Raw genomic sequence first — 20,418 nt, forward strand, 5'->3', positions numbered from 1 at the left:
GTATTGCTCAGGGGTTACTCCTGGCTCCGCACTCAGGAATTATTCCTGGTGTTGCTCAGGGGTCGATATAGGGTGCTGGAGATAGAACCCACGTCAGCCACGTACAAGGCAAATGCCCTCTACACTGTACTATTGCTCCGGCCCTTATCTCTAGTTTCTAGTTAGTCTTTCCTACCAACAAGGAATGATTTGTGAACAAGACATATTTTTTATTAAAAATTATTAATTTTTAATAATAGGCTGAGGAGATAGCTCAGAGAACTGGAACTACAATGTTACTATACAGGACTATTTACAGTAGCATTAACGTAACAGCCCCAAAGTAGAAATAAACAAAATGTCCAGCAACTATAAATGGGTAAACAAAATGTGGTATATATCCATAGAATGAAATATAATTTGACCATAAAACAGGATTTGGTATTGATGCCTGCTCTACATAGAACTTGAAATATCATGTGAGAGAGAGAACTCAAGAATTGGGGTACATGCCTTGCATGTGCAAGGAATGAAGTTTGAGCTCTGATATTGTATGGTCCCTGAGCACTGCTGGTGGGCATAGCCCCAGAGAGTCCCCTGACCCGCTGAACCCAAGCAGCACTGCATTGCCAGGCAACAGTCAGATCTGTTGACTATCACCAGGATCAGTAGAAGCGGCCCCTGGGTTCTCCAAGCACACTTTGGGGTGCTCCCCCAGTAATCCCTCCCAAAGGAAAGCAGCATACTGTTAAATGAACTATGACCCAAAAGTCCACATATCACTGCAGGTTGGAAAATATACATAGATAGAAAATAGATTGTTTTGGCTATAAAGAGACAAGAAGTCAACAGGATACAAGGTAGAATGGGAACTAACTCATTATATGTTGTATTGTTGTATTATTATCTCAGGGATGTTGAACACACCCTAAATGAGGGTGCAGTGCCATCAGTAAGCCAACCTGTACCCGGAGGGGCAAATGCATCAACAGCCTGATGGTGCCTTCAGGCTTTCTGATACCCAAAAATTGTCACTGTGCTTCTGGCAGGACCACAACAACTCAGGACCAAGATTCCCAAGAAATTAAAAGACCAAAACTTAGATATGTGGGAGCCACCCCCCTGAACCAACTGCAGTGCCACCATATAAGCTCTTCTACTGGTCGCAGTTAATCTTGGACCCATGCATGCCTGAACAGACTGGGGTAAATCAGAGGGGGACGGGTTGGCCTGGTGCCTGCCCAAGCGGAGCCCCCAGCAGCCACTTGTTCCCACAATCCAAAATCATCACCATGTTCCCAGTCTGACTCCACTGTTTCAGGACAGAACTCACCAAGATATAATCTGCTGAAAACTTGGGTGTGTAGGTTTTGTGACTGAAATCCCCAGGCTTTCTCGGGGTTGAGAGAGGCTATCTCCCCCAACCTCCCTGTCCTGCCAGAAACCTCATCAGTCACGTCCACATTCCAAAGTTCCCACCCAGTCAAAAAAGCTACTCCAGCCTCACTTCCTGAGAAAAACCGCTGAACAACCTGAACAAACACAATGTCCTCTTCGCACCTGTATTGCAAACCATAATGCACAAAAGGAAGGGGGGGGGGCGGAGAGAGAGAGAGAGAGAGAGAGAGAGAGAGAGAAGAAAGCAAGAGGCAAGGCTAGAGGTGGAGGTGGGTGTTGGGGGATGGCAGGAGGTAAACGGGGGACATTGGTAGTGGGAACTGTGTACTGGTGGAGGGATGGGTGTTGGATCATTTATGACTGAAATCCAATCATGAACAGCTTCATAATAGTCCATCTCACAGATATTCAATAAAAAAAAATTCTAAGACACTCTAAATTTAGTTTGTGGTAATGGTTATACAATCTGTGAATATATTAAAAACTATACCCTTTGGGTAAATTTTCTGATATGAGAAATATTATCTCCATAAAGCTGTAAAAAAAATCCTGGGGCAAAATGTTCAATGAAGTGCTATTTATAGAAAGCAAAACAAGATATAAAATTAACTTTTCCCCTCAATAAAAGGACATGGATGTTGGGTAACACTGGTTTGTCCTTGCTCCTGCAGGGAGCTTAGGTTTACTGAGTTGCACCCATCACAGTGCTCCCAAGGCACACCCAATTTCATCAAGCTCTTCTAATCCTATATTGCTTTTCTCTTTCCTTTATGTCCTATGCATGATTTAGCAATGGCTTCTTTGTATAGACACAGGAAGACAGCCGATGCTATGCTTTTGTAACACGGGAGTTAATTGACTCTGAATAATATTTACTCTCGGGCATCCATCATATACTTGACTTAAACCTCAGTTGCCCTTAGTGACTAACACCCCAAAAGGGGATATCTCTGAGAGGCAAGGATGGATCCAGGGCAAGCTGTAAGCTGCCATGGCATCAAAAGAGACATGCTAAGTACCATAAGAAATATAATAAGTTGGGGCCAGAGTGATAGTACAGTGGGTAGGGCGTTTTCCCTGCATGCAGCCAACCCAAGTTCGATCCCCGGCATCCTATATGGTCCCCTGGGCACCACCAGGAGTAATTCCTGAGTGCAGAGCCAGAAGTAACCACTGAGCATCGCTGGGTGTGACCCAAAAAGCCAAAAACAAACAAACAAAAAATAAGTGTTACAAGGTAAGAGCCCAGTCATGGAACAAACTCTGTCATGACACAAAAAGAAGTAACTGAAAACGGACTCTGCTGGGAAAGGAAAGACTAACCTGGCCTGGTTGGAGCGATAGCACAGCAAGTAGGGCATTTGCCTTGCACACAGCCCACTCTGCCGGCCCGAGTTCGATTCCTCCACCCCTCTCAAAGAGCCCAGCAAGCTACCCAGAGTATCTCGCCCGCACGGCAAAGCCTGGCAAGCTCCCCGTGATGTATTCGATATGCCAAACACAGTAACAGGTGTCACACTGAGATGTTACTGGGCCCACTAGAGCAAATCGATGGAAAATGGGAGGAAAGTGACAGTGACGGGGAACCTGGTCTAAGGACTGTAGTCTGGGGTATATAGTGAGATGTCCCCAGGAATAGCCACCCTTTAAGCTTAATATGCCTCTAACTGTATTCACACAAAATGACTAAAATTATTAGTAAGAAGTAAATTTACTATGACTATTTAAATGAATTACTAGCTAAGGAAAAGAGAAAGCAATATGCCCTTTGATGGATCTGCCTTTGAGCACAAATAGTAATCTAGAGTGCTGAACCCCCAGGGTAAAATTTTGTCCTTGAGTTAATCTCCTAGAAGATTCCCTTGAAGGAATCTGTTTATTGTTATGATAATGCTCAAACACACTATGTGTACCCCACCCTTCATGATTTACATATAACTACACTGTAGAGAATAAATGTTCACTGACTACCAACTGGCCTGTGGTCTGTTCCTTCCTTCATCTGTCACTATTTGTTGATGGTCTGGGGGATGGTTCTCGGCCACCAAACACACCCACACCTTGAACTCACAGTTGGTATGCCTGGGTGGGCATCTAAGATACAGACTGCATTAGGTGGACCCCCACCCCCCCACTTACAGAGGTGAGTGGGAAAGCATGTTTTTGGGGGTACTGGGGACTTTAAAATCCTATCCATATCCCCCACTCAGAGGAGAGTGGGATAGTAGTTTTTTGGGGTGCTGAGTTAGAATCCAAGCGGTAACCCGCAACCCCCCACTAAGATGGGACATAATCAGGGTCGCCCCAGATCAATAGATCTCGAGCCAGACTGAACAGGCTGAGCCATTTATGGATTTGATTCAGCATCTCTCCTGCAAGGGACAGCAGGGAGACTGTATTTCCTGGGCCTGCTTTAAAGTTGTTTACAAAATAAACCCATGGTTCCCAGAAGAAAGAACTCTAGAGACCAAGATTTGGGAATAAGTTAAGGAAAATGTCTACATGCCATCTAAGGAGGTTACTCAGATCCCCAGGGAATTCTGGGTTACATGGGAGCCTATTCATTCTGTTCTCCAGTTAGGGGAAGGTACACTTGAGAAGGAGAATATTAGGGATAAGACACCCTCGGCTCCTCCCATACCAAACCCCGAAAAGAAGCTCAACATGTTGGAAACGCGTTCTCAAAGTAAAAATCTTTCTGATGCTGGTGAATTAATGTTCCCCACTGATGTCAAGCCAGAGAGAATCCCATCTCCCCTGTATGGCTCCACTCCCAGTGCATCCGATGAAAGTGATGTGGATGAGGAGTCGGCTTCCGCTTTCTCAGATTCTGAGTTGAGAGTGATAGGCAGAGAGGGCTCCCCAGAGACTGCCGCCCTCCAGCCAAGCAGCCTCCAGGCCACTCACATATAATCATAGACTTTTCCTCCATCAAAGCTTAGAGCTGAGACCTCTTGACCTCAAGTGTTTGATTCCACCTAGACCACACGAGTTTCATCTCTTTTTCCGGATCCAGCTGGAGGACAATCAGCCTCCATCTTATGAGGATTAAGAATGGATTCACTCAGTCATTTTACAAAAGTCCTTGTGCCTCATACAGACCTACATCTCTGTACTGTAAGGAATATCTTACCTACTAGAGTAAAAGTGCCTATTTGGTACCCCAAGATTTTCACCTGGTCACTAAAATGTGCTTAAGCCCTTCTCAGTGCATGCAACGGAGGGTGTGGTTCAGTGATGAGGCCAAGGCAAAACTTTATGCATTCTTCATTCATTCTGTACAAAAATGTTCAGGGATCAAATTGACTTATGAGATGTTAATAGGCGAAGGGAAATGGCACAACCCAAAAAGGAAAGTCACCTTCCCTCATACTGGTTTTGCTCATGTCTGCAAGACAGCCCTGTGGGTTTGGGAGATGACAAATACAGATGCCGAATTTATGGGAAGCTATACAAAAATTGTTCAGGGGGCCTCAGAACATATATAGACTTTATAGGGAGGTTGTCAGAGGCTTTATTAAACAACAGATTAAGGGTAAGGAAACTCAGAAGAACCTGTTGAAATAATTGGCTTTTGAAAATACTAACCAGGGTTGGAATGATAGTGCAGCAGGTAGGGAGTTTGCCTTGCACAAGCCGACCCAGGTTCGATCCCTGGCATCCCATATGGTCCCCCATGCACCGCCAGGAGTAATTCCTGGGTGCAGAGCCAGGAGTAACACCTGAGCATTGCTGGGTGTGACCCAAAAAGCAAAATAAAAAATGCTAACAAGGATCATTAGGCTGTTGTATACCCCATTAGAAGGATGTAATGGGGTACATGAAGGTGTGTTGTATTGTTGGTTCTGTTAAACATCGGGTGCAGATGAACGCTACTGAGGTCTATGCAGCATAGTTACACGCTCAGGATAAACAACATTTCAATTGTTGGACTGAATGTTTCAATTGCAGGAAATCAGAAGGACTGCAGGGAACCCCAGGCCCTGTTTCTCTGAAAGCACCACCTGGTTCCTGTCCCCAGTGTAAGACTGTAACCACTGGGGACTGCCATGCCAGATTTGATGCTACGGGTAACCTAATCTCGGGAAACCAGCAAGGGGGCCAGCCTGAGGACATTTCGGATTGCAGTCCCTCTTCCAAACATGGTGTTTCAAAGTTTCAATCAGTAGATTCGCTGAAGTCAGCCACAGCAGGGAGCTGCCTTAGATATTCCCTACCCTGATACAGTGTCCCTAGAAATTAAATTCTGGTGTAAGGGGATCAATCCCACCAGCACTGTAAGGCTACTCTTAGGAGAAGTAGTCTGACTGTTAAAGGAATCACTGTTCATACTGGGGGCACTGATTCTCATTATGTTGGGAAAACAGTGATTATTCTTATGGTGCCAACTGTTCGGACATTTGATAAGGGAGAGCTCACTGCTTAGCTTCTCTTACTTCCTTTTGTTATGCCCATCAATCCACTGACCCTTGGACAGGAGGTTTGGGCAGCACCGACCCTTTGATTATCGCCTGTATCGCCCCCCCCCACCCCGCCCCTTACAGAAGGCAACCACGAGATCCAGAGAAAAAATTTAAGGGAATGACTGACTCGGAAGCCAATGTTTCTATCCTCTCTGCCCAATACTGACCCGATAACTGAGCCACAAAGGCAATATCCTACAATCTGGACGGAGTAGGCCATGATGCCCTCTTCCTCCATCTGGCAGAGTGCCAGATGGCTCAAATGTCTTGGCCCAGAGGGAGTCACAGTCACTTTCCAGCCCTATGTAGCACCCGCAGCCCTGAAGTCATGGGGATGAGATTTACATGAACAGTGGCAAGCGGAGCTTAAAGTTCCCACTCCTCCATCCCTGTAGACTCTAACAGGCCACCCTGTTTTAATGGGGCCACTGCGGCTTACGTCCACCACCCCTCCATGTTAAAAAACAAAAAGGAGGTATGCCCCCGCTTGAGTGTAGCAGGGAAACTCCTTGCAGGAGGAAAGGTCTATGATTATACTTTAATAGATAACAGACCCGCAAGAAAGTCTAGGTCCCACTATGCCTCATCTGGAGTCAACTTCATCCACGAGTTCAGCCCCCAGGCTGTCAGAGACTCCGTATCCCTCCAAATTTCATCCACCAGATTTGGCCCTCAGACCACCAGAGATGCCTAAATCCTCCAAATTCCAGCCCTGCCAAACCAATTTCAGCTAGAAGTCACAAGGAAGTCAGAGAAGGAGTCAGCATCAGAGCACAAGACTGCTCTGTCATTTCTGACGATTCGTTGGATTACTGATTGTAGTTCTCCTGAAACTCACTGCTGTGACCACTACCACTGATATTGCAGGAACAGCTCTTCAAACCTCAATCCAGATGCATGATTTTATCAAAACATGGCAAAATGACTCTCACCACTTCTGAACAGTGCAGGCTGCTATTAACCGAGATATCAAGCAACGATTAGACATTTTATAGCAAGTACTGCTCAGGGTTCAGGGCTAGCTGAAATTTCATGCTTTTGATTTTTGCAAACAAAAAAGGGGGAATGATTAAATATATATTCATTCAGTGAGTGGGATTTTCTAGCTAGTAGAATGTCAAATATTTGTAAAGTTTATAACGTGTAGGGTCATAGCAAGAGTATGGTGGAAAGGGGACTTGCCTTGAACACAGTAACCCGAGGCTTGACCCATGGCACCCCATATGGTCCCCAAACCTCCCAGGAGTGGTATCTGGGCACCCAGAAAGGAGTAAGCACTGAGAACCTTGGGGTGTGGCCCCCACAAAAAAAAAGTTTATAACGTGTAATATTACAAGCACATGGTTGGAAGAGGAGGATTTACCAAGGGAATCCAATAACAGAAGGTGGAACTTCTGGTCTAGATCTATAACTTCCTTGGAGGGGAGAAGGATTAAAGGTTGAGTTTAATTGCAAATAGCCAATACTTAATCAAACATTCTTATTTACAATGCAAATATAAAAGAACTAAAAGAAAGAAAAAGAGGTGACTAGGGATGTAGCTTACTCAGCATTTGCCTTGCATATGTGAAGTAACCGTACCACAACAACAAAAAAAAAAAAAAAAGAAGAAAAACCACAAACAGGACCAGAGAGGCAGTACCAGCAGTACTGCCTGCAGGAAGCAAAACTGTTCAAATCCTGGGTACATCTGGTCCCCCAGCACAGTCAGAGGTCACTCCTGAACACAGAGCAAGGAAAACCCCCCATGAGCACTGCCAGATGTGGCCTCAGCACCCCACCCACAAGAAAATAGTAAGAGGAGGGTGCTTCAGAGAGTTTCTGGGTTGGTAAAAATGTGGAAATTTGGGTAGGATGCCATGCCTGGTGAGGATACCTTTCAGGATAGCATGACTATGCGTCTCTTCAATTTGGCTATTTCCAAGTTACAGTCTTTGAAACAAATCAGTGATGCAAGGATAGACACAGTCAGGGTAAGTCAGGGGTGAAGTCAGTGATACTAGGATAGTCACAGTCAGGGTAAATCAGTGATACTACTCTACTACATTGATCCAAACTTTGAATTATAGCAAATTGTTTAGATGCAGAGGTAATGCATAAGCTTGCAATTGATGCCCAAAATTAAGGTAATCTTGAGAGACTGAACCTCTAACCTTTGAAATCCGATGGAAAGTAACGTAAGAACTGATTTAATTCTGAAACACTTGCTGTTTTTTAAGAATCGCTTGTTGTTAAAGTAACAAAATAGGAGCTCAGATAGAGAAGGGAGCACCAAATAAAGGGTGCTGGGAGGATCCTCCCAGGATGGGAGATGCATGCTGAAAGTAGACTATAGACCGAACATGACTGCCACTCAATGCCTCTTTTGCAAACTACAGCACCCAAAAGGAGAGAGAGAACAAAAGGGAATGCCCTGCCACAGAAGTAGGGTGGGACGGGGGAATGGGGGGTGGGAGGGATACTGGGATCAGTGGTGGTGGAGAATGGGCACTGGTGGAGGGATGGGTACTCGATCATTGTATAACTGAAACCCAAGCACAAAAATTTGTAAGTCTACAACTGTACCTCATGGGGTTTCATTAATAAAAATTAAAAAAAAAAAAAAGAATCGCTTGTTGTTGCAGGAAAGCCTCCACATTGGAAGAAACCTGCAAGAACCCTAAAAGCAATGAAATTCATATAAATCAAATGAAAAGTACTTTCTGTAATTTCAGGAATCAACCCAGGGCTCCAGCTTACAAAGCAGATGCTCTGCCCTTTGAGTTACCGCTCCTGCCCCTAGTTGGGAAACTCACAAATATGTCCCTCAGGGAAGAAAATGAATATTGTCCAGGTCACCCGTGTATGCTACTATATTAATACAAGTTGTGTAATGTTTAGAGCAATCTACTGTAAAAATCAAATTAACCCAACAGCAAACCACACCACACAGAATCTACTTATTAGGAAAATAAAAATAAACAGACCTTCAGAAATTTCTTTATCCAGGGATTTTAATTCCTTTTCAATTTCAATTTTAATTTTTAATAAAATTTCTTGATCCAGAAGTTGTGAAGCTTCATCTGGCTGAACTCCTGAAATCAACAAAAAAGTTTACCATTAAAAGAGAGAGAAATTGCTTATAAATAGACAGACATGGAGAATATCAGGCTAAGTGAAATGAGTCAGAAAGAGAGGGACAGACTTAAAAGGACTGCACTCATTTGGAGTATAAAACAACGTAACATGAGGCTGACACCTAAGGACAGTAGATACACGGGACAGACAGACTGCTCCATAGCTGGAAGCCTGCCTCATGAGCAAAGGGGAGAAGGCAGCTGGAATAGAGAAGGGATCACTAAGAAAATGGTGGTTTGAGGAATCGGTCGGGATGGGAGATGTGTGCAGAAAGTAGATAAGGGACCAAACATGATGACCTCTCGGTGTCTGTACTGCAAGCCATAATGCCCAAAAGTAAGGAGAGAGTATGGGGAATCATGTCTGCCATGGACGCAGGGGGAGGGTGGGAAAGGGTGGGTACACTGGGGATATTGGTGGTGGGGAATGTGCACTGGTGGAGGGATGGGTGTTTGATCATTGTGTGACTGTAACCCAAACATGAAAGCTTGTAACTATCTCACGGTGATTCAATAAAATTTAAAAAAAAAAGATGAAAATAATTAGAGAAATTATTAGAGTACAGAACTACTTTATTAAATCAGAAAACAGAAAATTAAAAGTAGGAGGATTCGGGAACAGTTTTTACGATCCCTATTTTTAAATCCTTAAAAGTGTTTGCTCCTATCTACTGGGGAAAAAAATTAAAGTATATCAGGCCCGGGAGATAGCTAACTCAAGTGCTAGAGCACATGAAGAGAATGTGAAAGGCCCGAAGTTTGACCCCCAGCACCACAGGGTCCCCCAACAACTGCTATGTGTACTCCCCCCTATAAAAAAATTTTTTAATGCCTAAAAACTAAAAATAAAATAGTCTGTGGACTAGAGATATAGTACAGTAGGTAAGACACTTGTCTTGAATGTGGCCAACGTGGATTTTATCTCCAGCACCACTTACAGTCCCCCTGAGTACCAAGAGGAGTGATCCCTAAGCACAGAGCCAGAAGTAAGCCAGGAGCAAGCAAGGTTGGTGCAAATCCCGCCACTGACCAAAAAGAAAAAAAATAGTATTGGAAAGAAAACTTAGTGGGCTAAGCTCTTGCAAAGAGGCCAGGTTCAATCCCCAATCCTGCACAGTCCCCTGAGTGCCAGTGGGAGTGAACCCAAATAAAAATGAATGTATCTCCATTTGTTCAGACGTGTCTTTCAGAAAAGGAGAAAAGGGCTAAAGAGATAGTACAGCAGGTGACCAACCTGGGTTTGATCCCAGCATCCTACCTATATAGCACCCCAAGCCGACCAGTAGTGATTCCTGAGTAACATAACCAGGAGTAACCCCTGAGCACTGCCGGGTATGAAAGGTTGGGGGGAGGGAAGGAAGAAGGGAGGAAGAAAAGGAGAAAAAAGCAGCACAAAAGAAGGTTGGGAAAAAGACTAGTATTAATATGCATTAAGTATATTAGGGGTTTTTGTTTATAATGTATTCTAAAATATTCTGCATGAAACCTAATATGAAAAAGGGAAAAAAAAAAGAAATTACATTATTTTGGTGGTACCCATCCACCCTCCTATATATAGTATGATATTACATATCATCATATTAATATGTATATATATAGACAGATCCCAGGGCTGGAGCGATAGCACAGCAGGTAAGGCGTTTGCCTTGCCACCAGCGGACCCAGGTTCGATTCCTTCGCCCCTCTCGGAGACCCCAGCAAGCTACCGGGAGTATCCCGTCTACACGGCAAAGCCTGGCAAGCTAACCGTGACGTATTTAATATGCCAAAAACAGTAACAAGTCTCACGATGGAGATGTTACTGGCCCACTTGAGTAAATCCGTGAACAAAGGGAGGACAGTGCTACAGTGCTATATAGATCCCTAACTGCATGTCACATCTGTACACTTCACTCCGCCCCAGTTGCAGAGTGGGGCCCGCAAGCAAAGCTAGTCGTGCTCTGCTGTTGAGTCATATCCCTGGTCTCTTGGACACAATTTTTCAGAGAGGCGCACACCAAGCAGTACCTCAGAAGATTCCTGTCTCTGTGCTCAGGACCACTCCCAGCAGTGATCAGGTGGTGATCATGTGATCAGTGATCCTGGGAAGTGCCAGGGATTGAACTTGGGCCTCATGAATGCAAAGCATGCTCTTGTTTGCTGTTTATCTCTCTAGCCCTGGACATAACTTAAATGATATAGTACTAGGATTTTAGACATGCTTTATAATTTGTGTTCTTATTTGGATATAGTTAATATTTGCTTGGATCCACAAAATATAAAACTGAAGCAAAAAGTCTACCACTTTGGGTAGAAAGGTCTCTTTGTCTCAAACATATTAGATTTAGGGCTGAAGAGTAGCAAGGATACTTGCCTTGCACATGACATACCTGGTACCCCATACGGTCCCGAGCACTGCCACGAGTAATTCCTGAGTGCAAAGCCAGGAGTAACCCTTGAGCTTCGCCAGGTGTGGCCCCCAAATAAAAATATATTAATATTTATGAAAGTCATTGTCAGTCTCTTATGCTCACCTACATTTTTTACTGATTTTTCAAAGTGCAACAAAATAGTTATGTAACTGTGTATGAACTGATGTACAAAGAGAAGGTACCGCTGCCAAATGAAGTTTCCCTTCAGTTTCACATCATATTCAAATTTGCAAAATAAGTTAATTTTAGCAACTTCAATGCATCACCTGCATCATGGCCAACGCTAAAGTTTTGCACAATATACCAATCACTTTGTGTATATTTGTTAGACCCCATAACAATCCCTTGCGATGTACGGCACTATTATCCCTATAATGAGAACTGAGGCAGAGAAAAGAGATCTGACCAATGTCATCCAGACAGCAAGCCAAGCATTCTAGTTTTAAGGTCTGGACTCACCACTACACTAATTACCTCTCAGCATGCTTAAAAGTGCAGGCTATATAAAATCAAACACCCAAAAGTCAAAGACTCTTCTACAAGAATGATCTCCTAGTAACAAGAATTCTTAAGACTTTTTTTGTTTTAATTATTTGGATTTGGGGTCATAACCGGCAGTGTTTCAGGCTTAATCCTGACTAGGTGCTCAGAGAGCGTTCCTGGTGGTTCCGGGGCACCATATGCAGTGCTGGGGATAAAAACCAGGTCAGTCACGTGCTAGGCAAGCACCTTGCTCTCTGTACTCTCAGGGTTCCTGCATCCTTAAATTTTTTTTTAAATTCACACCCCACACATCCCTTTTATATGAATGTTGTTATTAATATTGATATTGCTATTTCCGGGCTGGAGCAATAGCACAGTGGTAGGGCATTTGCCTTGCACGTGGCCAGCCCAGCCAAGCCGGGTTCGATTCTTCTGCTCCTCTCGAAGAGCCTGGCAAGCTACCGAGAGTATCTCACCCACACTGGCAAGCTACCCGTGACATATTCGATAAGCCAAATACGGTAACAAGTGTCACAATGGAGATGTTGCTGGGCCCGCTCGAGCAAATGGATGAACAACGGGAGGACAGTGCTACAGTGCTACACTGCTGTTTCCAAGATGGGGGTTGGGTATTGCATAGACATCAGGCTACGGTCCTCACCATTTTTTACTATGGTGTCCAAGAGGTTTTGCATTCCTTTAGCTGCAGGGCTTGCACACACAGCTGCTGGAGAAAGCACTCTTAATTGAGGCACACAGTTATGTATCGTGCTCTCCATGGGTTGCTCTGGTAGTCAACAGGTCACACTTCCTAGTCTTGGTACTCATTCTTTGTTTCTGTTGTGATACTCACCTGGGGTACGCCTCCCCCGCTCTTTTTTGTTTGGTAGTGCTAACACAGGCTATGGTGTGGATAAAAATTGCTTGCAGCACCAGGAATCACAGACATAACAGCAGCCAGGTTCAAGCAGCAGAGGATCATGCTCAGCAAATGTGAGACACCAGGGATCTGAACTTGTAACCATATTCCTGCTTGTAAGGCAGAAGCTCTAAGACCCATGTGCTATTTTGGCCAGCCCTATTCTTAAGACTTTTTGAATTTTGGTCCCTTAATGGCCCAATGACTTTTGTTCCAGAATGTTCACAAGCAGTTCCAGAGTGTTTATGGCATTTCTAAAGAACATTAACATTTGGTTTTTGGTTTGCTTTTTTTTTTTTTGCTTCTTGGGTCACACCCAGTGATGCACAGGGGTTACTCCTGACTCATGCACTCAGTAATTACTGCTAGCGGTGCTTGGGAAATCGGGATACCATATGGGATACTGGGAATCGAACCCAGGTTGGCCACATGCAAGGAAAACGCCCTACATGCTGTGCTATCACTCCAGCCCCTAAGTCTTTGCTTTTAAACCTTCATTAGTTTTTCACCTAATTCTCCTTCTCCCTTATTTCCTTCCACCTACAACCACACTCACTGTATGACAGAGTCATCATACATTCAGTTAATACACAACAGTTTTGTGTTGCTAGGTCGCTTGACAATGTGCAGTAATCAGCACTAAAAGAGCTCTAGGGAGATAAATCAAGAAGAGTAATCTACATGGGGAGGTTTGAGGGCAAAAGAAGAAAAAAAATTATGCACTAGATAATAGCATATAAAATATGAGAATTGCGCCTGAGAGATAGTATAGAGGTTAAGGTGCTTGCCTTGCATGTGGCCAAACCTAGTTTGATATTCAGCAACACATACAGTCCCTCAAGCACTGTCAGGAGTTACACCTGAGCAGAGACAGGAGAAAAGTCCTGAGCAGCACCGGATATAGCCCAAGTCTCCCACCCCTAAAAGAAAATCAGAACTATTCTGAAGGTTACAAGTAGGCAAATTTGGTTGGTAAGCACAGTCTTGAGTTCAAACCTCGGTGATAAGGACAGTCCTACTGCTTGTTATTCCCAGTAACTGAGGTCTGAAAAATGAGGAAGGCTTAAAGCATTGCCCAGAAAAAACGAAACTAAAAGTTCTAAGCCTGGAAACACTGAGGCAATACTGTTAGGGATCTCCAGTGATAAGGGTCCAGGGCAAGTGTGAGGTCCTAAACTTAATCTGCAGTTCATACCCTACCTCTTTCCTTAGACCTTCCAAATAAAACCTGTTTTTACTTCAAAAACCAGAAAACACTCAAGGAGAGAGCTGGAAAGTAGAACAGCAGATAAGGTGCTTGTCTTGCACATGCCAATCTGGGTTTGATTCCCAGCACACCATATGGTCCACAGAGCCCCGCCAGGAGTGCTCCCTGAGCGAGAGCCAAGAGTAAGTGCCGACAACAGTCAGGTGTGGCCCCAAATCAAAAAGCTCAAGGCTGGAGAGACAGGCAAGGGTTCAGGCATTTGCCCTACATGTGGCCAACCCAGGCCCAATCCCCAGCACCACATATCTCCAAGTGTGAGATACAAGTGAGCCAGTGAATGTGGCCGAAATACATCACCAACACTAAAGTTATATACAAATGCACTGTCAGTGTCACTGTCCTCCCGTTGTTCATCAATTTGCTCGAGCAAGCCCAGTAACGTCTCCATTGTGACACTTGTTGTTACTGTGTTTGGCATACTAAATACGTCACGGGTAGTTTGCCAGGCTTTGCCGTGCGGGCAAGATACTCTCAGTAGCTTGCCAGGCTCTCCGAGAGGGGGGCGGAGGAATCAAACCCGGCTCAGCCGGGCCAGCTTCATGCAAGGTAAACACCCTACGGCTGTGCTATTGCTCCAGCCCCATACAAATACAAAAGAATTAAAAAAAAAAAATACTAGTAGTATAGGGGGCAAGAGCGGTAGCACAGTGGGTTGCCTTGCACGTGTTCAACCCAGGTTCAATCTTAAGCATCCCATATGATCCCCCAAGCACCATCAGGAGTGATCCCTGAGTGCAGAGCCAGGAGTAACCCCTGAATACTACTGGGTGTAGCCCAAGAACTATTAGTATATTAGTTACCACATATCCCGGAATAGTTCAACGACACGAATCAAAAATAAAAAAGAGAGACTCACAGATGAATCTCTGAAGAGTGCTGCATGCCACAGAGATATCTCCCCACCCCACGTCAGGCTGATTTCACCAGGGCACCTCAGCAAGGAGTAGGACTGTCCCTCCAAATGCCCCAAATGAACCCTGACAGTCACAAATCTCCAGAACCCAATCGCCACCACATTCACAGCCAATTATCACAGGCTCATCCCAAGCCCCCCAAGCATGATAATGAATCCACTAAAAAACCCAGGTATGCGGAACCAGTGACTGAAAATTCCAGGCTTGATGGAGTCGGAAATGAGTGACCTCCCCCCCCCATCTCCCTGCCCTTCCAGTTCCCTGACAATCACACCCAAGAACTGCCTCTGGGCACCATTTAAGCACATTAACCATGATTCAAAGAATCACAAATGAATCTCGAAAGAAAACAGCATGCCACAAAGATGCCTCTGGACCCCAAATATTTTAAAAATTTTAGAATTCCAGGGCAGAATCTCCTGCACCCGCACCAGGCTGTCCACCGGGGCCATTTGGAGGAGGGCAGGTTAAGTCTCCTTCTCGGCCCCAAGCAGAACCCCGGCAGTCAAAAACCTCCAGAACTCAACCACAGCCATGCTCAAGGTCACTCTCCACACACTTGGATGAAGGAACTGGCAGAGGAACCCAGGTATGCGGGACTCGTAGATGAGATCTCCAGGCCTGCTCAGATTGGGACTTGGCCCCCTCCACCCAGATCCCACTTTCCCAGTAGCTTGGCAGTCACACCCACAAACTGCCCCTAGCACCATGTAATCTCATCAACAGCCAAGATCCAGAGACTATAAAACAAAGCTCCCAGAAGAGAGTGATGCAGTTTCTCCCTCTCAGAGAGCTCAGCAAGCCACCAAGAGTATCCCGCCCACACAGCAGAGCCTGGCAAGCTATCTGTGACATATTCAATATGCCAAAAACAGTAACAATAACGGGTCTCATTCCCCTGACCCTGAAAGAGCCCCCAGTACACCATTGGGCTACACTAGCACGCAACAGACACGAATGGAGATGTTACTGGTGCCCACTTGAGCAAATCGATGAAGTGAAGTGATACAAGTGTTAGAATTCCAGGAGCGCACCTCCACTTTTGCAACTGCATGATATCTCATACTATTTGTAACAAGCAATACAAAATATACTATTTAGCATCTGCCTATGGGGCAGGCTTGGGTGGTGGTGGGAAAATTTGAAATAATGGTAGTGGGAAGGTGTAATGGTGGTAGGAGTGGTGTTGAAATATTGGATGTCTGCAGAGGACATGATACTATGCTTAGAAAATCCTGAAGATTCTACAGAAAAGCTCCTTGAAACAATAGGTTTGTATAGTCAAGTGGCAGGCTACAAAATCAACACCCAAAAGTTCATGGCTTTCCTACATACAAATAATGAAAGAGAAGAAAGAGAGATTAAAAAAAAAACCAGTGGGGGGGGGGGGTGGGGGGTGGAGCAATAGCACAGCGGGGAGGGAGTTTGCCTTGCACGTGGCCAACCCAGGTTCAATCCCCAGCATCCCATATAGTCCCCCGAGCACCACCAGGAGTAATTCCTGAGTGCAGAGCCAGGAGTATCCCCTGTGTGCATCACCAGGTGTGACCCAAAAAGAAAAAAAAAAAGTCCTGTTCACAACAGTACCTCAGAAAATCAAGTACATCGGAATCAGCTTAACTAAAGAGGTGAAGGACCTATGCAAGGAAAATTATAAAATATTACCTTAAGAAATAAAAGAGGACACTAGGAAAAGGAGACGCATCCTTAGGGAAGATTAATCAAAATGGCAATACCTCCCCCCACCCCCAAGCACTATACATACAGATTTAATGCGGTCTCTATCAGGATATCCATGGCATTTTTCAAAGAAATAGACAAAACACTTCTGAAATTCATATGGAACAATAAACTCCCCCGAACAGCTAAAGCAATCCTTGGGAAAAAGAAGATGGGTGGCATCACCTTCCCCAACTTCAAGTTGTACTACAAAGCAGTAATAATTAAAACAGCCTGGTATTGGGCAAGAAAGAGAACTGCAGACAATTGGAACAGAGTTGAATATTCTGTCCCAGATTCTCATATATACAAATATATATACAAAGGAGCAAGAAATATGAAATAGAACAAGGAAAGGCTCTTCAACAAGCGGTGCTGGAAAAACTGGAAAACTACCTGCAAAAAAATGAACTCTCACCTCTGTCTAACGCCAGGCACAAAAGTCAGATCAAACTGGATTAAAGACCTCAATATCAGACACGAATCCATAAGATACACAGAAGAAAATGTACGCAGAACCCTCCATGACATTGAAGCTAGAAGCATCTTTAAGGATGAAACACCACTGACCAAGCAAGTAGAAACAAACATAAACAAACGAGATTACATCAAACTAAGAAGCTTCTGAACCTCAAAAGAAACAGTGACCAAAATACAGAGAGAGCCCACAGAATGGAAAAAAATATTTACCTAATACCCATCTGATAAGGAATTGATATCCAGGATATACAAGACATTAGTGGAATTGTACAAGGAAAAAACCTCCAACCCCATCAAAAAATGGGGAGAAGAAATGCACAGAAGCTTCCTCAAAAAAGAAATACAAGTAGCCAAAAGGTATATGAAAAAATGCTCCACAATGCTAATCATTAGGGATGCAAATCAAAACAACAATGAGATATCATTTCACACCAAAGAATCTGGCACACATTCAAAGAACAAAAGTAACCAGCACTGACATGGATGTGGGGAAAAAGGAATGCTCTTTCACTGTTGGTGGGAATGCCGACTGGTCCAGCCTTTTTGGAAAACAATATGGACATTCCATCAAAAACTAGAAACTGAGCTTCCATATGACCCCACAATACCACTTCTGGGAATATATCCCGAGGGTGCAAAACAGCACAGTAGAAATGGCATCTGCACCTATATGTTCGTTGCAGCACTGTTCACAATAGCCAGAACCTGGAAACAACCCGAGTGCCCAAAACCAAATGACCAGTTAACGAAACTTTGGTACATCTACTCAGTGGAATACTATGCAGCTCTTAGGAGAGATAGTCATAAAATTTGCTTATAAATGGATAGACATGGAGCGTATCATGCTAAGTGAAATGAGTTTGAAAGAGAAGGACAGATATAGAAGGACTGCACTCATTTGTGAAATATAAAATAACATGAGACTGACACCCAAGGAGAGTAAACCCAAGGGCCAGAAAAACTGCTCCATACTGGAAGCCTGCCTCATGATTTGGGGAGAAGGCAGATGGAATAGAGAAGGGATCACTAAAATAATGATGGTTGGAGGGATTGATCAGGATAGGAGATGTGTGCTGAAAGTAACTAAAGGACCAAACACGATAACCTCTCAGTATCTGTATTGCATACCATAATGCCCAAAAGTAGAAAGAGAGTATGGGGGAAATTGCCTGCCATGGAGGCAGGGGGAGGGTTGGATGGGGGGGATACTGGGGACACTGGTGGTGGAGAATGTGCACTGGTGGAAGGAGGGGTGTTTGATCACTGTGTGACTGTAGTTCAAACATGAAAGCTTATAACTGTATCTCATGCTGATTCAATGAATACACACACACACACACACACACACACACAGAATGTAAACAACTGCTGTGAACAACTTTATGAAAATAAAACAAATCAATAAAATAAGAAAAGCCAGGGAGATAGCTCAAGGAGCTAAAGTAAATGCTTTATGACAGGAGCCCCGGATTCAATCTCTGGTATCACATGGTCCCCTAAACATTGTAAGGATTAGCCCTGAACAATGCCAGGAACAATGTTTCCTATATTGGTAGGGGCAAATGGAGGGACATTGGTGGTGGAAAATAGCACTGGTGGAGGCACAGGTGTTCGATCATTGTATGGCTGAAACTCAATCATAAAAGCTTTGTAACTGTATCTCACAGGGATTCAATTTAAAACATTTTTTAAAAAAGTACTATTGATTGAGGCTGGAGAGAGAGTACAGAAGGTAAGGTGCTTGCCTTGAACCCGGCCAACCGGGTTCAATCCCTGGCACGCTACAGGGTTCCCCAAACACTGACAGGGGTGATACCTGAGTGCAGAGCCAGGAGTATCCCCTGACCACTGCTGAGTGTGACCCAAACACCAAAAATAAATTAAGTAAGCAAATAAATAAAAACTTACTATCGGGCCACAGAAAGCTCAGTGGCAAAACTCATCTACTTTGTAAGCAAGAGGCCACAGATTCTGAGTTCCACATATGAGAACCCAAAGATTCTAAGGGGACATATGCTGGGTAAGGTCCACAGCGTTGCTGTTTAGAACCCTCCACAATGCAACAGTGCCCCACTCTAGTGAGTTCTGCAGCATCGACCGTGTATTCAACCCACAGCAAGCACCAGAACCAGAAAATATGCAAGTGACATACACACAGCCTATGATCCACTGTGTTCCACAGTGATTGCGACAATAACCAAAAAATGGATGGAAAAGAGAAAATAAATAAAAAGAAAAGACAAATTATAAAAGAAAGTTTCTAGAAATCTAGTATCTGATAAGGGTTTGGCATGAAGAAGATATAAAGAACTCTCACAAATCAACACAAATAGCTGAAAAGGACAAAAGGCAATTTGTTACAATATAGATGAAACTGGAAGGTATCATGTTAAATAAAGCAAGCCAGAAGGACAAACACAGGATGATATCACTTATATGTGGAATTTAGAATAACTGGGTGAGGAAATGCACTGGCTTAAAGGGGGATGCCTACATCACCTTTTGCCCCAGAGTATAGGGATGAGAAGGAAAGAAATAGAGTTAAGTAAGGAAAGATTTGGCGGCTTCTTGCCTGAAGAGATAGGTAAGAAGCAATAAGGGATTCAGGTACATCGGTGGTGCTAAGGAATGACAGGGCTAAGTATCCAAACCATAGAGCCAACAACACTGTAATAACGAGACACAAACTATAATAACCAAACATAAAAGAAGCTGTCAAGCTGGCAGGCTGGTGCCGAGACAGGTAGGGTGGGAGAGGGAATCTGCGAACACTGATTGAGGGCATTTTGTGTTCCAACACTGTGACCTTCCCTCCACCATGTCCCCAGTTTCCCTCCCAACCCCAACCTGCCGGCTTAGCTACAAATTTACTCTATATTGCTGGTTCAAAAACACGGCAAATAGAATGATCAGAAAATAAATCAGAAAGACCAGTTTGTGATTGCTATATGATTTTAACCTATTTAAACAAGGAAAATAAGAGGTCAAAGAGATGGTACAGAGGTAAGCATTTGCCTTGCACATGGCTGACCCGGGTTCGATCCTCCACATCCCAGAAGGTCCCCCAAGCTCCCCAGCAGTATTTCCTGAACGCAGATCCAGGAGTAACCCTGAGCATCACTAAGTGTGACCGAAAAAGCCAAAAAAATAAATAAATAAATAAATTAAATTAAAAAAAACAAGAAAAATAAACCACTTAATACAATATAATACAATGATTATTCTTGTTTACATAAGTAACTTCTCAACTCTGAAATCTAAAATATATC

At 44.0% G+C, this 20,418-nt stretch overlaps 1 protein-coding gene across 1 annotated transcript in view; it reads right to left on the reverse strand.

Moving 5' to 3' along the window:
• BCL2L13 (BCL2 like 13) overlaps positions 1-20,418 on the reverse strand; it is an 85,056-nt gene that overhangs the window by 32,897 nt on the left and 31,741 nt on the right. Inside the window, exon 3 of the mRNA XM_056120210.1 lies at positions 8,807-8,914. Within this exon, the coding sequence (XP_055976185.1) occupies positions 8,807-8,914 (108 nt within the window). The remainder of the gene's footprint in view (positions 1-8,806; positions 8,915-20,418) is intronic.

This window comes from Sorex fumeus, unplaced genomic scaffold (assembly GCF_029834395.1).
Source record: "Sorex fumeus unplaced genomic scaffold, SorFum_2.1 ptg000042l, whole genome shotgun sequence".
Lineage (NCBI taxonomy): Eukaryota > Metazoa > Chordata > Mammalia > Eulipotyphla > Soricidae > Sorex > Sorex fumeus.